Source organism: Pyxicephalus adspersus, chromosome 9 (assembly GCF_032062135.1).
Source record: "Pyxicephalus adspersus chromosome 9, UCB_Pads_2.0, whole genome shotgun sequence".
Classification (NCBI taxonomy): Eukaryota; Metazoa; Chordata; class Amphibia; order Anura; family Pyxicephalidae; genus Pyxicephalus; species Pyxicephalus adspersus.
In genome coordinates, this window is record NC_092866.1 from 30,198,724 (window position 1) to 30,221,046 (window position 22,323).

The 22,323-nt window shown below is 37.8% G+C and overlaps 1 protein-coding gene across 6 annotated transcripts in view; it reads right to left on the reverse strand.

Moving 5' to 3' along the window:
• PC (pyruvate carboxylase) overlaps positions 1-22,323 on the reverse strand; it is a 318,614-nt gene that overhangs the window by 56,726 nt on the left and 239,565 nt on the right. For all 6 annotated transcript variants that reach the window (XM_072423070.1, XM_072423066.1, XM_072423072.1 and 3 more), the window contains 2 exons: positions 6,894-7,038; positions 1,960-2,049 (listed from right to left, as the gene is read on the reverse strand). In XM_072423070.1, coding sequence (XP_072279171.1) covers positions 1,960-2,049; positions 6,894-7,038 — 235 coding nt within the window. The remainder of the gene's footprint in view (positions 1-1,959; positions 2,050-6,893; positions 7,039-22,323) is intronic.

The following is a 22,323-nucleotide window of genomic DNA, read 5'->3' on the forward strand; positions in this document are numbered from 1 at the left end:
AATTCCCCACCTACTAGATTGTAAGCTTTTCGGGGCAGGGTCCTCTCCTCCTATATCACTGTCTGTATTAGTCTGTCATTTGCAATCCCTATTTAATGTACAGCATTGCGTAATATGTTGGCGCTATATAAATCCTGTTTATTAATAATAATAATAATAATATTATTGGGATTTTAGGTTTGAGACCCTATATCTGGCAACTTAAGTTTAGGGGGCTCAAATTAGATTATCAGCTCTCAGGGTGCCCTGTGTACCCCAAAAATAACACGTTTTTACAGCAATCGGTGCAGGAGATATGAAGGATTATTCATTGGGGGTAATAAAAGCCGCATGGACACAGACACAGCTGTCATGTTGCTGCTAGTGTACGAGGGGTAGGATTATTTCACAGTACAAGGTAGGCAGGGAGTAGCACAGCTGATTACCGAAGTCTATAGAACATGCCCACTCTCGCTGAGCTCATACTGAAGCACAATCCCGATGGAAAAGATAGGAGATGCGCGCTCAGACGAAACAGGCACAGCTGATTGTGACATCATTGTACATGGCCAATGAGCTGATAGTAAGCATTCTGAGGGTGAGATTATCTCATAGGACCCCGGTCTAGGTAGTACTGTATAGGGACAGAGCTGCCACTTTGCCAGAATGGGGGTGGGGGGCAGGAAACGACTATTCTGACAGGTGGGAGGATCCAGTGATGTCATCCGCAATGACCATGTGTTGTTGCACGTGCAATACCACACACATCCTGCAACCCTGCTGACAGGCTTTACTTAGGATGACAGCTCAGCCCGCGAGCTGGGCCTCCTTTCCCACCACGAGTTAGACTGTGTTCTCTCCACTCTGAATTAAAGCAGATTATTGCTTTACGTAAGAATTTGCTTAACATTTGTTTAAACAAATAATATTCCTATGTACTTCTTTAGCTGATGAGTGAAAGATCTTTTTCCTGCATGCTGCAGTCCAATATATATTACAACTACCATACAAAGTATGTTTAAGTTTTTTAAGTAAGTATTCCAATAGAACAAACCTATCTTTCACGCTAAATATCTTCACTATTAGCAATACTTAAAAAAGGTTTTATTATTGTTTTCTCATTCAGAAACTCCTTGTTAATATACCCTATATTGCCACCTTGTTAATATACCCTGAAATATAAATTCCTGCAACACAGACGTCCTTGCTAAGCATTCTTAAGCATGCATCTATTTCCCCCTAGTAAACATTTTATGATACCATCTACATATTTCATAAACCTAGATTTATAAATCTTCCTTCCATCCATACTGAAAACCAACACTTCAGCAACCAACTCTCACCTTTTGTACTATTCCACTCATCAGATGCATGGTTATTTTATGATTATTATGTACATATTTGTTGGTATTGAGGTTAATTTTGAAATTCTGTGTACCCTTATATTGATACTAGTTACTCGTCTCAAGCTCCCCTGAGGAAGCCAGTTAGGCAAAACATGTTGGGATTAAGAGAACTATTGACTGTGTATTTACTGTTTTAAGCAATATATCCCTGTTACTGTTTTAAGTAATATATATAAAAAATTTTGCTAAAAAAACCCTCCTGGTTGACAATGCTTCTCCTCCATAGATATGATGTGTATGCATTATTACTAGTAGGACAGTAAAAGAATCGCCAGGTAAAAGAAGCCTGCAAAAAGAAAGTTAATGCAGCCCCTACTTAAAATTAACTCCTTAGTTTAGTTAGTTTAGTTTATATTAGTTTTAGCTCAGTGTGTGTTTTACTTTTGTGAGGATTTCATTGCTGTTCAACACATTGCAGAAATTTCCTTTTAAATCCTGTGTTGACACAGACAGAAATAAAGTGGAATCTCTCAGATGGTGGCACAAACAGGGAATTAAAATTAACTGAGATTGAATTGTTAATTAACTTAACTGCATAAAACAATAATACAATAAAATAGAGCAAAAAGCATACTTATTGGCACAGGAGGCACGACAGGATCGACAGAAGATGGCTTAGCCTTAACAGGAATGGGTGTAGTTGGACCATTCACCATTACGTGACCTAGAAAATAACAAATTAGTTTAGTGAATTACAGTGTTTTCACATTTTTTCAAAACAGATAAATATGCATTACTTACATAATATAATGATATAACTGTATATAAGCTAATAAACATAAATTTACATTATAAAAAATGTAGCACCAAAGATCAGGGTTTTTAGATTAAGTTATTATACCACAATAGGATACAATAAAATTTAAACCACCGCATAGAAGAGTCTGAAACGCGTTATCAAGTAAAACGATCCTATATATGATAAATATGTATTAAGTGAAACTATTCAATTTATGTAAACTGTGTATCAAAAAACTATGTATTTACCTGCCTCTATCAAACTGATAATTTAAATCTTTTATAGGTTTAAAATGTTGATATTTTTTCATATATGTAATTAACTAATATTATTATTACACAGGATTTATATAGCGCCAACATATTACGCAGCGCTGTACATTAAATAGTGGTTGCAAAAGACAGACAGATACAGACAGTGACACAGGAGGAGGAGAGGACCCTGCCCGGAAGAGCTTAAAATCTAGGAGTTGGGGGAAGTAACACACAATAGAAGGCGAGATATGTAGTGGTGGGAAATAGTGAGGGTTTCAAAAGACAGAAGAAGAGGGATAGGCAAGTTTGACAAAATGGGTTTTGAGTGCTCTTTTAAATGTGCAGAAAGTAGGAAAAAGCCAAATAGGATGAGGAAGACCATTCCAGAGAGTCAGGGCAGCTCTAGAAAAGTCTTGGAGCCATGCGTGTGATGGGGTTATGTGTGTGGAAGTCAGTAGTAAGTCATTGGAGGAGCGAAGAGAGCAGCTAGGGGAGTATTTGTTATCAGGTCAGAAAGGTAAGTGGGACAAAAATTGTGGAGGGATTTGAAAGCAAAGCAAAGGAGCTTGAATTTGATTCTAAGGTGAAATGGAAGCCAATGAAGAGAAGTACAAAGAGATTCAGCAGAAAAGAGAGTTGGGTTAGTGGAATACCAGAGAGGAGGATGTTATAGTAGTCCAGACAAGAGATGATAAGAGCGTGTACAAAGAGTTTGGTGGTCATGGAACAGGTAGGGGAGGATTTTGGAGATGTTGCGCAGGTGAAAGTGACAGGACCTGGAAATGTTCTGAATATGAGGGGTAAATGAAAGGGCAGAATCGAAGGTGATGCTAAGACAAAGTGGCTGAGGGGAGGGACGAATAACAGTGTTGTTAACAGTTAGAAATATGTCAGGGGAAAATTTCAAATGTGAGGAGGGAGGGGGGATGATGAGTTCTGTTTTATCCAGGTTGAGTTTCAGAAATCTGTCAGCCATCAATGATGAGATGGCTAACAGGCAGCATGAGCCCTTATCTAGGACTAAGGGATAAAAATCAGGGGTGGACAGATAGATTTGAGTGTCATCAGCATACAGATGGTACAGTAAACCAAAGAAGCATAGGAGACTACCAAGAGATGAGGTGTACAGAGAATAGAGAAGCGGTCCAAGAACTGACCCTTGGGGAACACAAACAGGGAGGGGAGTGGGAGAAGAGGTATTACCATTGAAAGAAACTTGAAAGGACCGGTCAGACAGGTAGGAAGCAAACCATAAGCAGTGTCATCGATACAAATGGAGCACATGATTTGGATTAGAAGGGGATGATTAAAAGTGTCAAAAGCAGAAAAAAGATCAAGGAGAGGAAGGAGGGAAAAGTTGCCATCGGATTTCAGTGTTTCAGCTGTTACAGTGCAATGGGCATTTTGAAAGCCAGACTAGAGAGGATCAAGGGGAGAGCTGGTGTTCAGGTAGCTGGTGAGTCTTTTATAGACAAGACGCTTGTAGCAAGAATGGTGAGGCCTTTTGGTTATTCCACTGGAGAGCCATCTAAGAGTTATTCTTTTTAGCAAGTCAAAGACACAAAAGCATGGAATACATGTGTTGTAGATGTACAGGTGAATTTGTGTACACTGTCTGGTTTGTACATGTGCTCTTTCCCACACTAGGTTAGGGTGGGAGTAACCTGATAAGTTATGGCTGTTATGTCCTGATGGGTCATGGGAAAGAAAGCAGCTGGTAATATACAAAATATACTCTCACACTAAAATTTTCAAGTTTTTTTTCATAATATAATATAACAAGGAGGTTTGGTCAAAATGAGCTAGCAATTGTCATGTATCGATTTGATTTGCTAAGAGCAGTGTATAGTCGTTAACTCCAGACATTCATATGTGCTTCTCATAGTGGTTTGCATGATAATCAGTGGATAATCAGTGGTTTGCACTGCATGATAATCATATGGGAACATTGTGTGTAATATATGTGATGTGTGCTGCAATAAATTTTCCTGTTAGCTTAGTAGCTTTTGTTGTCTCTCTCTGCAAGTGCATGTAACACAGATCACGAGATAGGTATCTGGTGTAGATAAACCAGATACAGTGTTGTTGGTTTTGGGATCCCTGGGCTGAGTCCCAGTGAGCGTTACTGACACCTGACATTACAAACTGCCAACTTCTCCCAGCCTGACTCTTCCCAGTTAGATGTTATGGAAATGGGTACAGCCCAACACCCTTAACTCTAGAGGCTCGGGTGAAGACCAGGCAGCTGCTAAGCCTCTGCGCCTGTGCACGTCTCTGCCAACTGAACTGATGACACAGAGGGTCCACTGTCCTGCCTTGCAACACTGTGACAGTGCCAATGGCCAATTTTATTTCTAGCAAACAAAAAAAGATTGTATCTTGTTTAGAATTCTAACCACAGGGTGTTGAAAGGAATGTGGGTTGAAAGTGTTGGTTTTTTTTTTGCATTCTGCTTTTACATTTTTTTATTGCACTTTGATGGATCCATAGAGCATCAACACTGTCCCTCTCTCCTCCTGAGTATGGGAAAGACACTGATATTTATGCTATCAATATACCCTGGATCCCAGCATTATTACCAGCACTATTTACATCATATCCCTTGGGGATGACCTGTGCAAATTTTATCACACACCAGGGATATTTTTTCATCTTCCTTACCAGTGATCTAATAGACTGCTGTATTCCCAGTTGATTACACTGTAACAAAGCATATATGTCCTAGAATAGGTAATCTATGTTTAGCCCAGCAACATCGATGCCATAATTATACAATGGGAGATCGATATACATATCTATATTTTGATGTATATTATCGCTTGTAACAATCTTTCTAAAATATAACACTTGAAAAGCAGCCTTGAAGCCCCTATATTTCCTTTCTCCTTAATACCCCTATGGCTCCTGAGTAAGGCTTAAGGAACAATAAAGTAAACCCTGAAAAGTTAAAATGAAATTAAGATGAAAAGAACCATGTGCTCCACTAAACGAAGGTAAAAAAGCTTTCTTACAATGACACAAAGCATCACAAAGCCTATTTTGTGATTGTTAACAAAAACATTGATGCAAAGCATGGAAACTGACTCCTTGGGAACCAACAGAAACATATAACCCAAAAAGCCATTCAATAAACATGGAAAAGCCATTTACGTGTCTACTTTCATCACAAAGTAGCCCAAAAAAAATGGAATATTTCTAATTTGGGGATAACAGTGGAACCAGAGAAACAATTAGTTTCTGACCTTTTGCTAACAGTTCACTTAAAACTGTGGCATACAGCAGGAGAACCATTTATTCTAACATTGTAGAAGGTTGTTTGAAACCCATTTGTGATGGTGAAAAAAGCATAACCTGAATATTTTTGCTAATGTAAGCCAAAATTAATCAAAAAGCAGTCTATTTACATTTTTTTCTTCTCCAGAGAGAAAGAGACAGCAGAGAGTTGAACTGAGCATGTACTTCCTGAGAATTACTTCAAGCAATGATGTGTAGTATGCAAGGAATGGTGGCAGTTTGCTGGAATGGAAGTTGGTAAGTTCACAGCTAATGAACCAGATACCGAAGAAGCAATAACCATGTACCTGGGGGGGCAGGGGGGCTAGGCAAAATAATGTAAGGCAGTGATTAAAATTTTGTGAAATGAAAACAAGGCAAACATATTGTTAAACAAGTAATGTAGCGAAGCAAGCCAATCCAGATGGGTTAAAACAGGACATGTTCATCAACCAAAACAAAAGTTATTAAAAAATAAATAAATACAATTTTGCAAACTCGGAAACTTAAACATGCAGCTGATTTAGAGGTAGGCAAAATTCCCCTTTAACAGATTAAAAAAGTCCTTCCCAACCCCAAAAAAGTAGTCAGTCAGTCGCTGGAGGTTATGGCTGAAATAAGAAATAGTGCCCAAACTGAACTACATATTAAAGATCAGGTCCCACTAATGTTTTTTATAGGAGTTGTGTAATTATATTGTATGTTTATCTCAAGTCAACATATCTATTGATAGAAGAAAATATCTTTCCTGCTCCAAAAGCTGCAAACTATGCGCTGCATTCTTACATTAGGTCAAGATCTACCTGGACACCCAAAGTCTTCTCTGATCAAAATATATATTACTCATTTTCGATTATATGCATGATACCCTTTATTTCCCTGTTTCTAAGATGTTATAATTCATATACCTAAATATAGAGTGTTGTCATCTTTAAGGAACTTGGGTATGTTTAAGGTACTATGGGTATACATCTTCCCACTTAGTCTCCTTTTTAGTAGAGAAAACCTGGCAAAAGGATGAATTTCTACACTAACAAAACTATTAAACTAAAAAAATCAGTTCTAATTGGAGTTGTTCTTTACCTTTTATGATTTAAACTAGAACACCTATGAAGTACTACTTTAATTAAAATTATACTATTTTGACTTAACCACTAACTTGTGCTACCACCTATCGAAATGTAGTCTTTAGTGCACTTGTAGATTACATACCAGAAACAAATATTAGCAAGATTGACTTACCTAAGTAGTGTAACAGCTTTTGCGCTCTGTTCTGTACAGGCCTCAGGTTGAAGAGATCAGGGTTCTCATCAATAAATTGGGTGTCCACTGTACCATGAAGGAATTGATGATTGTTAAGAACATTTTGTAAGAAAGGAATATTTGTCTGGGGAGAAAAAAAAGACAAACATAGGTAAATAAAAGAAAACTCACACAATGTGACCTCACTGTATAGATTACATATAAATACCAAATGATTTTAAGTACATGTGAAAATGAGCACAAGTACAAACAATTCACAAATCTTAAGTAAAATGTATCTGGAAACTGCACAAGTCTGCATGATATCGGATTGTCTGCAATTGGCCTCTAAGAGCTTTTTCTCATTAAGGTTCTTTGACAATACGTATCCCCTGTAAAGATATGGTTTCAAATATGACCCAGGTTGAGGTTGGCGGTAAATAGTTTACCAAATAGTTTAAAGTGTATGATACTACCAGCCACCAGAAACATTTGATCTTAGGGCAGTTCCATAACATTTGGAATAGATCAGCCTCCGGTGCTCCACATTTCAAGCACTAGGGGGAGATACAAGTCTCCATCTGGTAGGAGCGAAGGGAAGAGATATATATGCCATGGAAAAGTTTCAGTTTCATCTCTTTATACATTGGGGAGGGAGTCATCAGGAGTGCTATTTGGGAAATGTTTAGCCCCTCTACTCATGCCTGATCTCCTTGATCCATAATCTAAGGGCAGAAGGGTACAGTGTGGAAGCCACTGCATGAGAAATTGTTTTTTTAGTTAAGCTGTTTACAAAGGAATAAATTCTCAAAGGGCTGAGATCTTGGCTGGCACTATCAGATGCCCCATGTATCATATCCGGGAAGTCTGGGTTCCCCCACAATGGTAACAAGAGAGATAAGTAGCTGTTAAGTTGAAATCAATTAGGCCTTCAGGTGGTAGTAACTCCCTATGTACATGCATAACATAAGTTAAACTAAAATGGGGTAGCAGATGTTGATCCAAGTCTGGGTGAGTGTAGTAGTGTGTGTCATGCAGCCAGTCTCTGATATGTCTCATAATCACAGCCCAGGTATATGAAGCCACATCTGGGAAGTTGAGACCTCCATTTTTAACCGACTGCTCCAAAATCCACATGGCCAGCATGACTCTCTTACCAGCCCAAATTAGGGATCTAAAAATTTTAAAAGATTTTGTAATTCTTTGGGCTTCATTTTGATGAGGCGTATTCAGCCTAGGTATGAAAGGGTCAAATGAGATCAAAAGCTGATCTTTCACCGATTGCCATAATGGCTGAATGTTATACCTGTGACGTTTAGAGGGATTTCTTGAAATCTGAGGTGCCTGTTTCCAAGAAAGTTCTATATGCCTTGGTAGCTCTCTCTTGAAAATTAGTGTAAATGGCGATGCGTTCCCTTTGTTTACATGAAGTGTATTCCATTATGCATACCATTAGAGAAGTAGGATACCTGGGAGAAAGGGGGTTCATCCACTAGAATAAAATCTATGCTTTAGAAGGATGTGTGGGCTTTAGAATAGCATGTGTAACTACGGTCAGTAGTATTAAGGAGGCACCAGGCATCCACTAAAGTTGTGAGTTAGTAAATATTATATATATATATATATATATATATATATATATTATCATAAAATGTGTCTCTTACGAGCTGGTTATGCTAAATAAAACATACATAGCCCTTAAATGTCAGTGGTTTCCTGTATGTTTGCATATGTCTGCTTGTAAGAAACAGTCCCAACCCTGGTTATTAGGAAGTGTTCATAGGACAATTTAAAATTTGCTCATGTGTGAAAAAGAGATTGGGGTTACTACTCTTGAATGCCTGTAATGAAATCATGAAATCGCACCGGCATCCTTGTTGGTCTTCTTCCTTCTTCTAGCTACCTCACCCAATCTCACATTGTTTGGGAGTAGCCAGTAGTGGGCCGGTAAGGCTCTAGACATAAATCATCTGGCAATAATAAGAGCAAAATTGAAGCAGCATAGTGATGTAATCGCATACATGCACCCGCAAGCACCCAATGCGTTTCGCCCAGTAAAGGCTACCTCAGTGGTAGCAGTACATTTGCGGAGCAGTAGTGAGTACAGAATACAGTCTAAATATATTATAAACATACATACATACATTAATATATTGTTTACCATGTGTACAGACTAGAGGCATATAATACATAATCAAATATTATTCCTGCACAAAATATTCCAACGTAATTCATAATAAGGTACATAACTATTTTGTATATTAGAAATATCGAAGAATAATAGTGATATATCTATAATAAAGTTTGTTATGAAAACATTTCTAGCAGCAAAACTTGTTTTAAAATTTAATTAAGGCCAAGGGGATCAGAAGAAAAGGACGGTAGTGCCAGGTTATTACATGTATGTCAGTAATAGAGATAATAAGTATGGAATAGCATAGTAGGTAGTGCTAGCAATAAAAAGAGGAGTACCCAGAAAGAAGACTATAAAGGCCTGTAACAGACAGAATATAAAGACCTTTACCTAATTGTTTATCAATTTGCAAGGCTAACTAGCGGGATGGAACTTTGAGTGATGTGTATTTGGAAAGAGAGGTCTGCAGCCTGAGGGAAGTCTCAGAGTCCGCCTTATAAGAAGAAGGGAAAGACGCCCAGGGCTTCCCCCGGTGACAGCACACAATGTACAACATTTTGTGTTGCTGATACCACCCCTGGGAGGGAAGACTGTTTTGTTTTTTCTTTGTTCAATAAATAGGTGCAGGAGCCCTAAAGAGAAGCTGACCCCTGGAGTTGCCTTATTGCTAACCTACTGTTAGATGCTAATCCTCACACCATCATTTAAAAAAAAAAAAAGGACATTTAGTCTGAAGCTACAGGGCTGCATGGCCTGCTGATATTCTGACTATTTGAACCATTATCTACACTAGCAATAATTAAAGGTAAAAGTTTCACACAGGTTTTAAGTGTTATTTAAATAAAAATTATACTGTAGTCTGGCCCACATATGGACTGATAAAAGAAAGGGTTCAGAAATCTAGCAGTGCAATCAAAATTGGTTGAAAACTTGTATTGAAACCTGTGTTATGAAATCCATTTATTTTCCAGGAAGTACCTACCTCACATTACAATGCATGTGTTTTACCAGTTAGAAGTAGAAGGACCAACTCTACGTTTTCACAGAGATGGAGACAAGGAAGGCATAGTGGGTATGTATACAGGTAAAAAAAAAATGAAAGGCAGAATTACTGAACAAAAACAGGTAGATGTACTTATGCGTCTGAAGAGAAACTAAGACAGATTGTATGCCTGTCTGAATAGGTCCACTTATATCAGCACTGTGAATTCTGGGGATGCTACCCAGATGCCAGATTTGCAGCATTGTTGAAGAGGTAATAGGATAAGGTCATAACTAAGATCACCACTGACCTGAAAAAGGACTTTCATTCCCTGGGTCAACAAGCCTAGATTTATTGGAAGGAAAATCAGCTATCTGGTTTTTTGGAAAAAAAGATTGGAATTAGCACAGAGTAAAATAGAAGATTTGGGAAATCGTTCCAGGGGTGATAATTTTAGAATCCGGGCTTACCTGAAAATATTAAAAATCTTGATTCTACAGTAAAAGCATTCCTCAAATCTATGCTGCCATCCTGCGTTGATCTACATCTGGAATTTGACCGACTGCATAGAGCCCCCAGGGCCCCCAGCAAAGGCACCCAGGGCAGATGGCGACCCAAGGGATGTCATAGTGAAGCTTCACTATTATCATACTAAGGAGCTTTAATGAAGGTTGTCAGGTCTCTTCCAGAATTCTCCATAGATGGTTACACTGTCCAGATTTTTGTGGACTTGTCCCCAGCTATGATACAGGTTGACAATCAAATTTCCGGCAACCTCTGGACCTGTAGGAATGTGGGAATTTCGAAAATTCAGGATTTTTTTTTTATATTTACCCCCACACACAGGCCAGGCTTCCTCTTGCAGCACTGTGGACATCTGGCACAGTTCCAGAGAGCAGGTAGCAAGAACGTCTCAACCTGTATTTAGTTTAGTAAGCAAGACCTAACAGCTTTTTCTGCAGAACAGCGCGATCAAAACTTTAGTGGCCAAGCAGTGTACTGCAGTCCCTGTATTGAAAATGCAATCCGAAATTAAATCCGGAAAACTAAAAGAACTGGTTAATCGATGGCCAGATTTTCGATTAACAACCTGTACAGAGAAGGAGGACATTTAAACCCCTTCTCCTTACCCCTTTTTGCATCTCCCACTCCCAGTTCGGTCAGGTTTCCTGACCATTTTTGTTTTGTTTTAAGCCAAAAAAATGTCTTTATGGCTAGCCATAAGCTACAAGGCAACCCACTTGTTTTCCCATTTCCCAAAATGTGGTTGTTTGGTTCCCCTCTTGTACTGCTTAGTGGACAGGTCACCAAGTTTAAGAGCTAGATATATGGTTTAAGCAGATGGGCTCTAAAAAAGCAGAAGCTAAAATGGACTCTTTTTCTTCCAGACTTCCAATACCAAGACTACGTAAATCTCACGCTAAACTTCTAGATAACGAGTTTTTAGCAGAAGACATGCCGAAAGTTATATATAACCTAAAAACCAATAGCGAGCAGATGGTTTGCCCAACATTTATTATAAAACATTTGGAGAAATTTTGGCCCCCCATTTAACATTGTAGTTTAATTACCTGCGTAAGGGTAATAGTGGTCCTGAAGAAGATAATAAAGCACTATTAAGTATATTACCTTAACCAGATAAAGACCACACAGAAATTGCAAATTACAGGCCTATCTCCCTGATTAATTGTGACCTAAAAATATTGAAAAAAATTTTATCTCTACGTTTAGGGGACTTTTTAGATCCGTATATCCACCCAGATCAGGTAGGGTTTTTAGACCACCGTCAAGCTCCTAATCAAACCAGGAGAACTATTGATTTATCGGTCATACAAGGAAAATGGGATGGGGGCCCAGAAAAAGAAGTATTGTTATTTTCGCTGGATCTGCACAAAGCATTTGATAGTCTGTCCATGGAATATTTAAATGCACTACTAGTAAAAATGGGGTTAGCCCGGCGTTCCTTAGAGTGATTATGTCCATATACTCAACACCTTCAGTAAGAATAGCAAAGAAGGGGTAATACTCTCCTTTTATCAAAATTAGCAGAGGTACTAGGCAGGGTTGCCCTTTATCTCCCCTACTGTTCGCCTTATAAATTGACCCCCTAGCGATAAGTATAAGACTTACCCCAGTTTTTAAGGCTGTCAAATGTGGACCTACAGAACATAAATGCGGTTAGTTTTCGGATGACGCCTTAATGTATGTTTCAGCTCCGCTAATTTCCTTACCTAACCTGTTAAAAGTGTTAGATCTGTTTTCAGATCTAACTAAAAATGATTAGAAATAAATCAGTGGCCCTTAACATCTCACTCCCAGAATCTGTAGTAACACAAGGGAATTTAAAAAAATGTTTAAGTGGAATACTAAAGCCATCGCTTATCTTGGCATACAAATTACCCCCTCTCTGAAAACGCTTTATTCAGCCAACTATCCCCCTTTGTTTTGTTCCGCATAATAGCAAGAGACTTAGACGGCATTCTTCCCCTCCATTATGGTTTGGAAGAATAGCAATAATTAAAATGAAAATTTTACCGAGACTAATATATCTATTTAGGACACTCCCTATTGCGATCCCTAAAAGGATTCTTTAAAACATACTGAACAAGCTACTCAAATTTGTATGGGGCAACAAGCAACACAGTATCAATGTGTCAACGTTGTATACCCCAAAGAAATTGGGAGGTTTGGGAGTTCCCAATATAACACTATACCATAGAGCAGCTCAAATAGCAGCTCTGGGACAGAGCACTCTACCACATCCTAGACCGCAATGGACTGACCTGGAAACCCTAGCTTCCTTTCATACTGATAGAGGTACTTATGTGGATACCTTCCAATAAGAGACATGTAAATCTCCGCCCCTTTCTCTCTTATGCTTTAGCAGTTTAGGATGGGCAAAAAAACAATTACAAACTTCACTCCCAACATGCTCCTCTTACACCTCTTTGGCAAAGCCCTGAATTTCTTCCTAGGTGCGATCAGGGTCGATTTGTGTGCTGGAGCAACAAGGGGTTTTTCCACACTGGAGATTTGTTAGATGGGAAAGTCATCCTTAGTTATTCACACCTACAAGAGAAATTCGCCATCCCGTCAGCAGAGGTTTTCAGGTGCTATCAAATCCTTTATCCAAAATAAGCTTAAAGGGCTGTCTCCTCCTTACCAGAGCACTGCGTTTGAAAAATCTTGTAGCATGATCATTGAAGCTAAAGGGAGGATATCTGCGGTCTATGGCACACTATTTCCGCACGACAAAAAACTTTTCTACATGATTAATTTGATATTAAGGATAAATTGACATGTACCCTTAAAAACAACCTGAATAAGTTTTATAAGAAATGGGACCCGTGAGTTGAATTTGGCAATGTGTAATCTCTAGGAGTGGAACGCCGTCCATACTCTTCCTCAACCAGTTGGTTTCCTTCCCCCCTCTTTTTTTCTTTATCTCCCATAGTTCAAATGCTCAAATGTTTTTTCTTTGTTTCCCTTATGTTTGTTACCCACCCCTGGTTACTTGAGATAATTATGATATAGAGTAAGGGGACCTGAAAGTTCAGAAGAATGGTTTTGTTATAATAACTGTTGATTAAACCTTTTGTATAGATAACAATTAATAGGTAATAGTTTTGGAGTTTTTTTGGAATATGGAAATCTAGGCCAGTTTAGACAGTTAAGAAATGATAATTATCTTTGATGACCCCCTTATACTGTGTTTCCTTTCCCTTCTTCTTGTTGTTTATTTTACCAATATTTGTACTTTATAATTAGAAAAATATTAAACTTTTTTGAAAACGAAAAAAAAATAAGTAACCAGTACATTATACAGCAAATTTGCTATATATCAATCACATATTAATTCAAATATGTTTTCCAGACCCCTATATCTGGAATCCAATACAAATACAAAAACACTGAATTCAACTACATTTACAACTGGGATTGAGAACATGAACATCCGAACAATTAATTAATCGCTAGTCCGACACTAATCCAAGTAAGTCGAATCTATCCTTATCAGGACATTGAGTAAGAAGTATGATCTATGGTATTTTCTAACCAAATCCTCTATACAGGTCAGAATTAGCATATGGTATGAAGCAACGCAGTCAGCTTTTAATTGTACACTCAATATACTAGGAACCTTACCCTACCCTTTCTTTTTCTTTCTCCATTTCATGTTTGATTCAACAACAAACAAGTCTTTAAAGATAATGCACACTGCATAAATACAATGCACACTGCAATTGCAAACAATAAAATACACAAAAACTACAATGACAATACACATTTTACAAACTTTACTACAATATAACTAATCAGCAATTTATGTAATCATTTGAATATTTTTGTTACAAATATGTACGCTATGTCTTTCTAAATGTATGCTTCTTATGTATATGTCAAATAGCAAAATAGTAATGAAGAAATAGTAAAAAAAAAATGAATTTTTATTATGATACACCCAGAGTGAGTCTCTGTATCCCCAGAAGAAGCCAATGTGCAAAACGCATTGGGTATTAGACAAATACTCACTACAAGAAACCAACACCATCTGATATGTAAACTGAGTCTCATGATATAGTGGAATGAGCCCACAAAGCTTTGTTTTTGTCTTTTGTTCTTTGCATTACGATGTGCAGAAACTACCTATAATAAAAAAAATAATTGTTTTACCAGTATTAGCTTGCCATAAAAAGCTGTCTTTTGCTCTTCCCACTTATATTGTTCAACATATTAGGCTTGGCAAACTAACAATTTAGAGTAAAAACCCTGATTCCCCAAGCGGCGGTTTTGGCATTGGGAAGCTCCCTGAGTGAGTAGCAGTATACAGGGAGGCTTGCAGCTGGAGAATATCAGATGCCGACTCACGGTAAGAGCAGGCAGCAGCGTGTGTTAACACAGACAGCCTCAGCATGCAGGAGAGCCAAGATGGAGGATTCCTCCATTCACATGTGTCAGGAAAAAAGTGAGTGCTCTAGTGAAACAGAGATGAATCCAGGGAGCCTGCCCCCAACACCAGTGGTTCAGTTACAGCCAGTTCAGATTCAGAAAGCCTTTTGGAAAAAATTCAGTTAATGTTACATACAGCATTGGAGAGTACTACTAAGAAAATTACAGAGCATTTTACAAGGGAGCTAAGAGAGCTGGGCCAGTGTATAGTACAACTTGAGGGGCGAGTAGATAATGTTACCACTGTCCTAGAGTGGCACGAAGAGGATATTGAGTATTTGAGACAGGAGGTACAGCTTTTACATAAAAAAAAAAAGAGGATTATGAGAACAGGGCTCGCCGCTCTAACCTCCGCATTTGTGGCTTACCAGAAAGCATAACTGATCTTAATACAACAGTGACTGCTATTTTTTGTGATATATGTCCTGAGATAGCAGTGGAAAAGCTAGAATTGGACTGTGCACACCGCACATTAGTAAAACCAAAAGCTGATTGTCCACCAAGGGACATTGTGGGTTAAGTTGCATTACCCCTATGTCATAGATGCGAAAATGAAGGCAGCCAGAAAGAAGGAACCCCTCACTTTTCAGGGTCATAATTACCAGCTTTTTATGGACTTAGCTCCAGCAATGATATTGTGCCGCAGAGAGATGAAACCATTCCTTCGGATCCTACAGAATCAACAGATCCCCTAAAGATGGGGCTTCCCCTTTAAATTGTTATTTACATATGGGGGCAAGTACAAGCTATCTCTTCATTAGAGGAGGCCAGAAATCAGTTTCAGGAAATGGGACTTTACGCCTGTGATCAATATGAGAAATCAGGCCAAGTGGAAAATCTTAATACATCAGCAAAAGTGGACTAAGGTGCGTAAGGTCACAGATCCACTTAAACGATTGAGACTCTATCAGAGCAATATCTGAATAGTTTATTTGTGTCCCCTCTTTTTCTTTTTTCTTCCTGCTTTATTTAGGGGTTATGGAATAATGTTGGTAAAAAATGTACGAAGGCCCCTTGTCAAATTGATATATTATTCGGGTTAAGTGGGATATTTATCTACTAGATTATATGGAATATTAATTATGTACTTGAAAAGAGCATCATTTTTTTTATTTTTTTTTTTAAATGGTTAGTTGAATATTTAGAAAATGGCTTGATGGTAATAAGTATTTATTGATAGGCCCTGGTCCCGGTGTCACTTCCTCCTCCTGTCCAAAATATTTTCATGCGGCCTACCCAATTGTCTTCAAAGCTAATGCAGCAGTAAAATGAAGAGGGGTGCTTATTGGCTTTAGGAAGACAGTGTCATTTCAATTGGATAGAAAGGTGGTGGATGAAGATGGTCGATACTTGATATTGGTTGGAACATTAAATGACGCTAAAGTGACATTGGTGTCTTACGATGCTCCTAATGGGAATCAGCTGCTTTTTTTTGAACAGCTGATTATTTTGGTGCGTAAAAATGTGCAAGGTTATTTGATGATGTGTGGTGACACCAATGTTCCACTAATACCAAGTATAGATAAGAGAAGAATATCTATGGATGCTGCTGTATCTGGGGATAATATATTATCAAATAAATTGCTGGATTTGGTGAGATCTGAAATGTTGTCAGATATGTGGAGGGAATTACATCCTAAAGAAATGGAGTATACATATTATTCCCATCCCCATCAACTATTTACCCGTATAGACCAAATTTTAATACATCAAAAAGCATTGCCCTTGGTTTTGTCTTGTGATATTTTGGCAATCTCATGGTCAGACCATGATGCAGTTTGGGCTACATTGTCTTCTCTTTTTCTTAAGCCTGATATGTTTAGATGGTCACTTAATGACTCTCTGCTCAGTAACCCTGAGGTGGACCAAAAAACACAAGGGATTTTGGTTGAGTATTTCTCCTTAAATCAACAACTTTCGTCATCACCTGTTGTGGTATGGGCGGCGCATAGGACGGTGGTAAGGGGACGACTCATACAGATAGCCACACAGATTAAAAAGGAATGTAGGGCAAAAGTAATGGAGTTAGAATCTAAATATGAAAAGCTGAGAATGCAATACAAAATATCATTAAATAAGGGTATAAGATGACAAATGGAGGAGGTCCGTACACAAATGAATCTTTGCACAGCATCTATTGCTGAGAAAACGTTGAGATGGTCAAATAATACATTTTATAGTTATAGTAATAAAATGCATACATTATTGGCAAATAGGCTGAGGTACTCGGAAAGACGCCCAAACACCTAAAGACTGAGGGTAAAGGGGATTGGTCCCACTAGTAATCCAATATATATATATTGCAGGAATTTTATGAACATCTACAAAAACTGTACCAAACCCCTTATTCTTTTGATAAGAGGGCTATGGAAACATTCTTTCAGTTTATAAATCTCCCAAAAATTACCGCTAACGGAATAGAAATTATGGAAGCCCCTATCACCTTGTTGGAGGTGATTAAAGCTATTGGGGATTTTAAACCCAATAAGAGACCAGGACCTGATGGGTTCACGGCAATATATTATAAAAAAATACCAGCAAATACTGGGACCTCATTTGGTGGAGACATTTAATGAAATTTTGAAAGGGGAAGCCCTTGACTTGAGTTTGGAAGCAGCCATCTGTATGCTACCAAAACCCTCTACTGATGCAATGATGCCTAATTATAGGCCGATTTCTCTTCTTAATCTGGATGAAAAGATATTGGCGACAATATTGGAAGATCGTTTGGGTGACCTAGTGTCGGCTGACTAAACGGGCTCTATACCCAGACAAGTGGGAGATAAATGCAATATCCTCCGTGTACTAAGTCAACAAGCTAAACAAAATAAGACATCAGCTTTTTTACTGAGTTTGGAAAAAAATAAAAGGTTTGACTCAGTGTTATGGCCATATCTTATATCATTATTAAACAAATGGGGCTTTGGAGAGAACTTTTGTAAATGTGTTTCCTCATTGTATGACTCCCCTAAAGCATTTATATTTTTTTTTATATAAGCATTTATTAATTACAATATATGGGATACTGTTCAGAACGTTTTTCCATAGGCAGGGGTACCAGGCAGGGTTGCCCACTGTCGCCATTGCTCTTTGCACTGGCAGTAGAACCCCTGGCTATAGCTATCCGAAATAATGTTGACGTTCAGGGTATAGAGATAAATAGGGAACATAGGGAAATAGGGAACATAAACTCTGTCTTTTTGTGGATAATATTCTCCTTAGTCTCTCTTAGTTCTCCTTAGTCTCCTTAGTCTGAACCCCATGGTAACTTTGCCCAACCTGATGAAGGTAATGGAAGACTTTCAGGCCTTCTCGGGGCTGCAGTTAAATAAATCAAAATGTAAGGCTATTAATTTTAATTTATCAACAGAAGTGGTAAAACTGCTTGAAGAATCTTTTCCCTTTCAATGGGAGTTACAAAGAATTAGCTACCTGGGTATATATATTCCTTCATCATATGAGCGCCTGTATAGTGTCAATATCCCTGATTTAGTGAAACATTTAATCGGTTTATTAGAAACATGGAAACGTTATCAAATTTCATGGTGGGGCTGCATAGCTTCTGTAAAGATATCCTGGTTACCAAAGTTCCCATATCCCATGAGAGTTCTTCCATTAGCTATGCCTAACCAGGTAATAAAAATGCTACAAAGCAAAATGTTAGAATATATTTGGGGGGCAAAGCGCCCACGAGTTCCAAGACATACCTTACATCGATCTAGGAACCTGGGCGGCCTATCGGTGCCGCATTTGAACTCATACTATAGAGCTGCTCAAGTTACTCCTCTGTTATAGTATCATGCCCAAAAGAATATTCTTAAATGGGTTTCCATTAAGAAAACATTGGTGGCGCCAATTTCAATAGATACATTACTCTGGATTCCAGAGGTACAACGGCGTCATATTACCAATCCAATACTGAGACACTCATTAAAGATATGGGACTCTATTAGATATATGGGGAGACTTATGTCTGGCCATAGCCCAGTAAGTTCTATATTTGGGAACCCGTTGTTTCCTCCTAGTCTGGAGGAACCGAGGTGTTTTTCTAGGTAGAAAAGGACTCTTAGGACTATAGAATTTGTCATTTTATTAATATGGCAGGGATTTTATCTTTTAGTGAGATTAGAGAAAAATATGAAGCTCCAACGGAGGAACTCTTTACGTATCTCCAGATCAGGCATTTTATACAAACTAGGTTGAGATTAACTGTTGGAATTAATAATATGACGTGATTTGAGAAACTGTGTACAGAACGTAAAGGTAAAAGGAGTTTTATCAGCTTTGTATAATACTTTAGTTCAGACAAATATGGCCATGCCATTCTATATACCTAAATGGGAGGCAGATATGGGTATGTCACTGCAACAGGAAGACTGGAATCAGATATGGTCTGCAGTGGCCCATAGTACCATTAATGCTTCAGCAGTAGAAACTTGAAGTTAAGATGGTATATGGTTCCATCTAGGCTTACTAAATTCCAGCCGACCTATGAGGGTAAATGTTTTAAAGGATGTAATAAACTAAGAACTCTCTATCATATATGGTGGGAGTGCCCTAAAATAAGAACATTTTGGACGAGGGTATATCAAATAGCAAATATACTCTGATGGGACGCGCATTTCCTAAAAAGACAGCAGAGGCACTTTTGTGTTTGAAACCATCATTTTGTACTAATATTCAATTTAAATTGATAACATATCTGTCCACTTCAGCATGGTGGTCTGAAACCCCCAATGTGCAACAAGTTAAAAATAAAATGTCCTGGTTTTTGGTGAATGAAAAGATGAGAACGATATTGACTGCCTCAGTTTCTAAATTTCAAAAAATATGGTCACCATGGATTGAGCGTTATATGAATAACGGCTGGGATCGGTCAATATTGACCATATAGTCACATTAGTAACCATGTAGGCTGTAACATATGTTCCCTTTCTATATGTGGGCGTGTTAGCCGGCCTGCCTCCTGTCCCCCACCTTTCCTTGGTCTTTGTGTTTTGGTGGTTGTCGATATTGTATGTAATATGTTAAGAGTATTTGGGTATATATGTCACGCTTAACTGAGTGGTAAAGATAAAGTAGGAATAGAAAATTATAATTAAATAAAGTAAAAATGCACAGTGTTTTTTGTAGAAGAATTGGTTAGGAAAGGTGAACCCCTGTTGTATTGTAACAATAGGGAATGAACAATGGTCAAAAGATGAAGTATGGAAGGGTTCTTCCTCTCACCCTATATATCACAGGGGGATATTATATAAAACACAATTTTAAATAAGATTTGGATAAGGATTCACAGGTCACAAATAGAAGTAGGGTTTGTATAATTCTGTTGTAATGGAGCCAAAGGTATTGTTACTTTTTCTCCTCTTACTGATAAATTAGTCACATGTTTGTTTTGAGTATTCTAATAGGTAAAGGGTTACCTTTAAACATGTTAAGGTGACAACAAACACTATACAGGATAGTCAAAAAAAAAACTCTACATTAAAAAGGTAAAAGCTGGCACAAAAGCCTAAAAGTAATGTTTTGGTCCCACTGATGGAACTGTAGTACTTTTAGGATTATAATGAGACAAGGTAGAGTGGCACTTAAAAAAGAGTGCTATTATGTAAATAGTTTCTATTTCAAATCAGAAAATCACATTGGATTGTTATCTCTGCTTTAAAATGTATGATCACCCAAAAATAGAGTGGGCAAGGGTAAAACCCCTACTGTGTTTTTACTTCTATCTAATGCTTTGAAAGAGAGGTAATGTCACAATGACAATAGTTTATGAAGTTTATTAAGACAATAGTTGATTAAGTAAGAGAAAATCTCTAAAAGCATTACAAACAGAAAAAAATATATAATCACACATGTGTACATGTAAAGCAGTTATGTGTGCTGAAACTGACCACAAAGTGGTCAATTTCACCACAACCTGAAACTGAAAGTTAAGGACCCTTAACACCCATTGTGGTAATGCAGTTTAAAAGTTCTACAACAGATCAGTTCCAATGTGTTTTTCAAGTGTTCCTTTATTTGGAGTAATTAAATACATAAAAAACTAGCTCCCAGCCAGGTAAAGTGAGTTGGCTCCTACATAAAAATATGCTGCCTAATGTTTATTACTTTTCCTTTTTATGACAGATTAACAAAGCTGACCAACAGCTTTTTAAATGCAAACCAGATTTTGAGTACTGTTTGCAATAACCAAGTTGTTTCTCATGAACTGGAGGACAATAAAGAGTGTCATAGGTATTCTGATTCTGATGAAAATCTCCCAGTAAGCACCACCACACTCCTATGGGAAAGGTAAAACATTTTCAGCACCATGCATATACCACACACTGTCAGGTAATGAACATCCCAGGCACATACCTCATTGTCATAGCTGACTGTCTATTGCCAGACCATTGCCAGAAAATGGGGTGGGGCACATATCTAGTAATTGTGTCCACATTTTTATATCCCTCAATAAATAGTTCATGATTCTTCCCAGTGTGCAGCTAACTACCTATTTGAGAAGCCACATGGTGCCTTTTGCTGAACCCCCAGGAGAGAACAGGCAGGACTGACAACACATACAATACATACTTCCTGGGATCTTTTTCTTCACAAATCATGAAGCATTTTTTATGTTTTAGATATTTTTTGGTTGGTTGACACATTATTTTTAATGCTAGTAATCTTTCCGAACATATAACTTTTTTTTTTAGAAAAGATAGTAAAAAGAAAAAAATAGCTTTTTAGTTTTTTATAATACATTAAGGCAAATCTTCAAATAAAATTATATCACAAGTGAGATTTTAATGTTTCTAAGAATCAAATGCTCAAAATGAACAAAACATGACGAACATTGCAGAGATGTCCCAAATGTGTGTTATTTTTATTTTGCACTGGCATTCCAAATGTTTTTCATTATCAGCAAAATCACTATCTTCTAAAAGATAAGACGAAAATAAAAATGTGTATTAGTAAAGTGTTACAGTTGAAGCAGTTTTGTTGTCATGAGTAAAATGATCTCTTTTTGTTTAAGGGTTAAAATGAATCCACAGCTTAAGATGCTGTGCATTCACAGCAGTGCGGCTGGGATAAAAGCTACTTTCTTTCCCCTCCTCCTCCTGATTCTCTCCTCCCTTTCTCACTCTGCCCTCCACCCCCACAGGCTCAGGCTGTTCGCTGTATCAGGTTCTTCTCACATCTCTGCTTTTCTATGTAACATGAATTCTGCATTGTCTGCTTTCATGGATTCACCTGTGCTGGAATGGGTAAAATATGTCATCCACGAAAGCTCTAGGATTACCAGGATGAAAATTTGGATGTACTAGGCAATAGAAAAGCAACATTCTTTGTGCCTGGGTTAGAGGAGTTACTCCATTTTG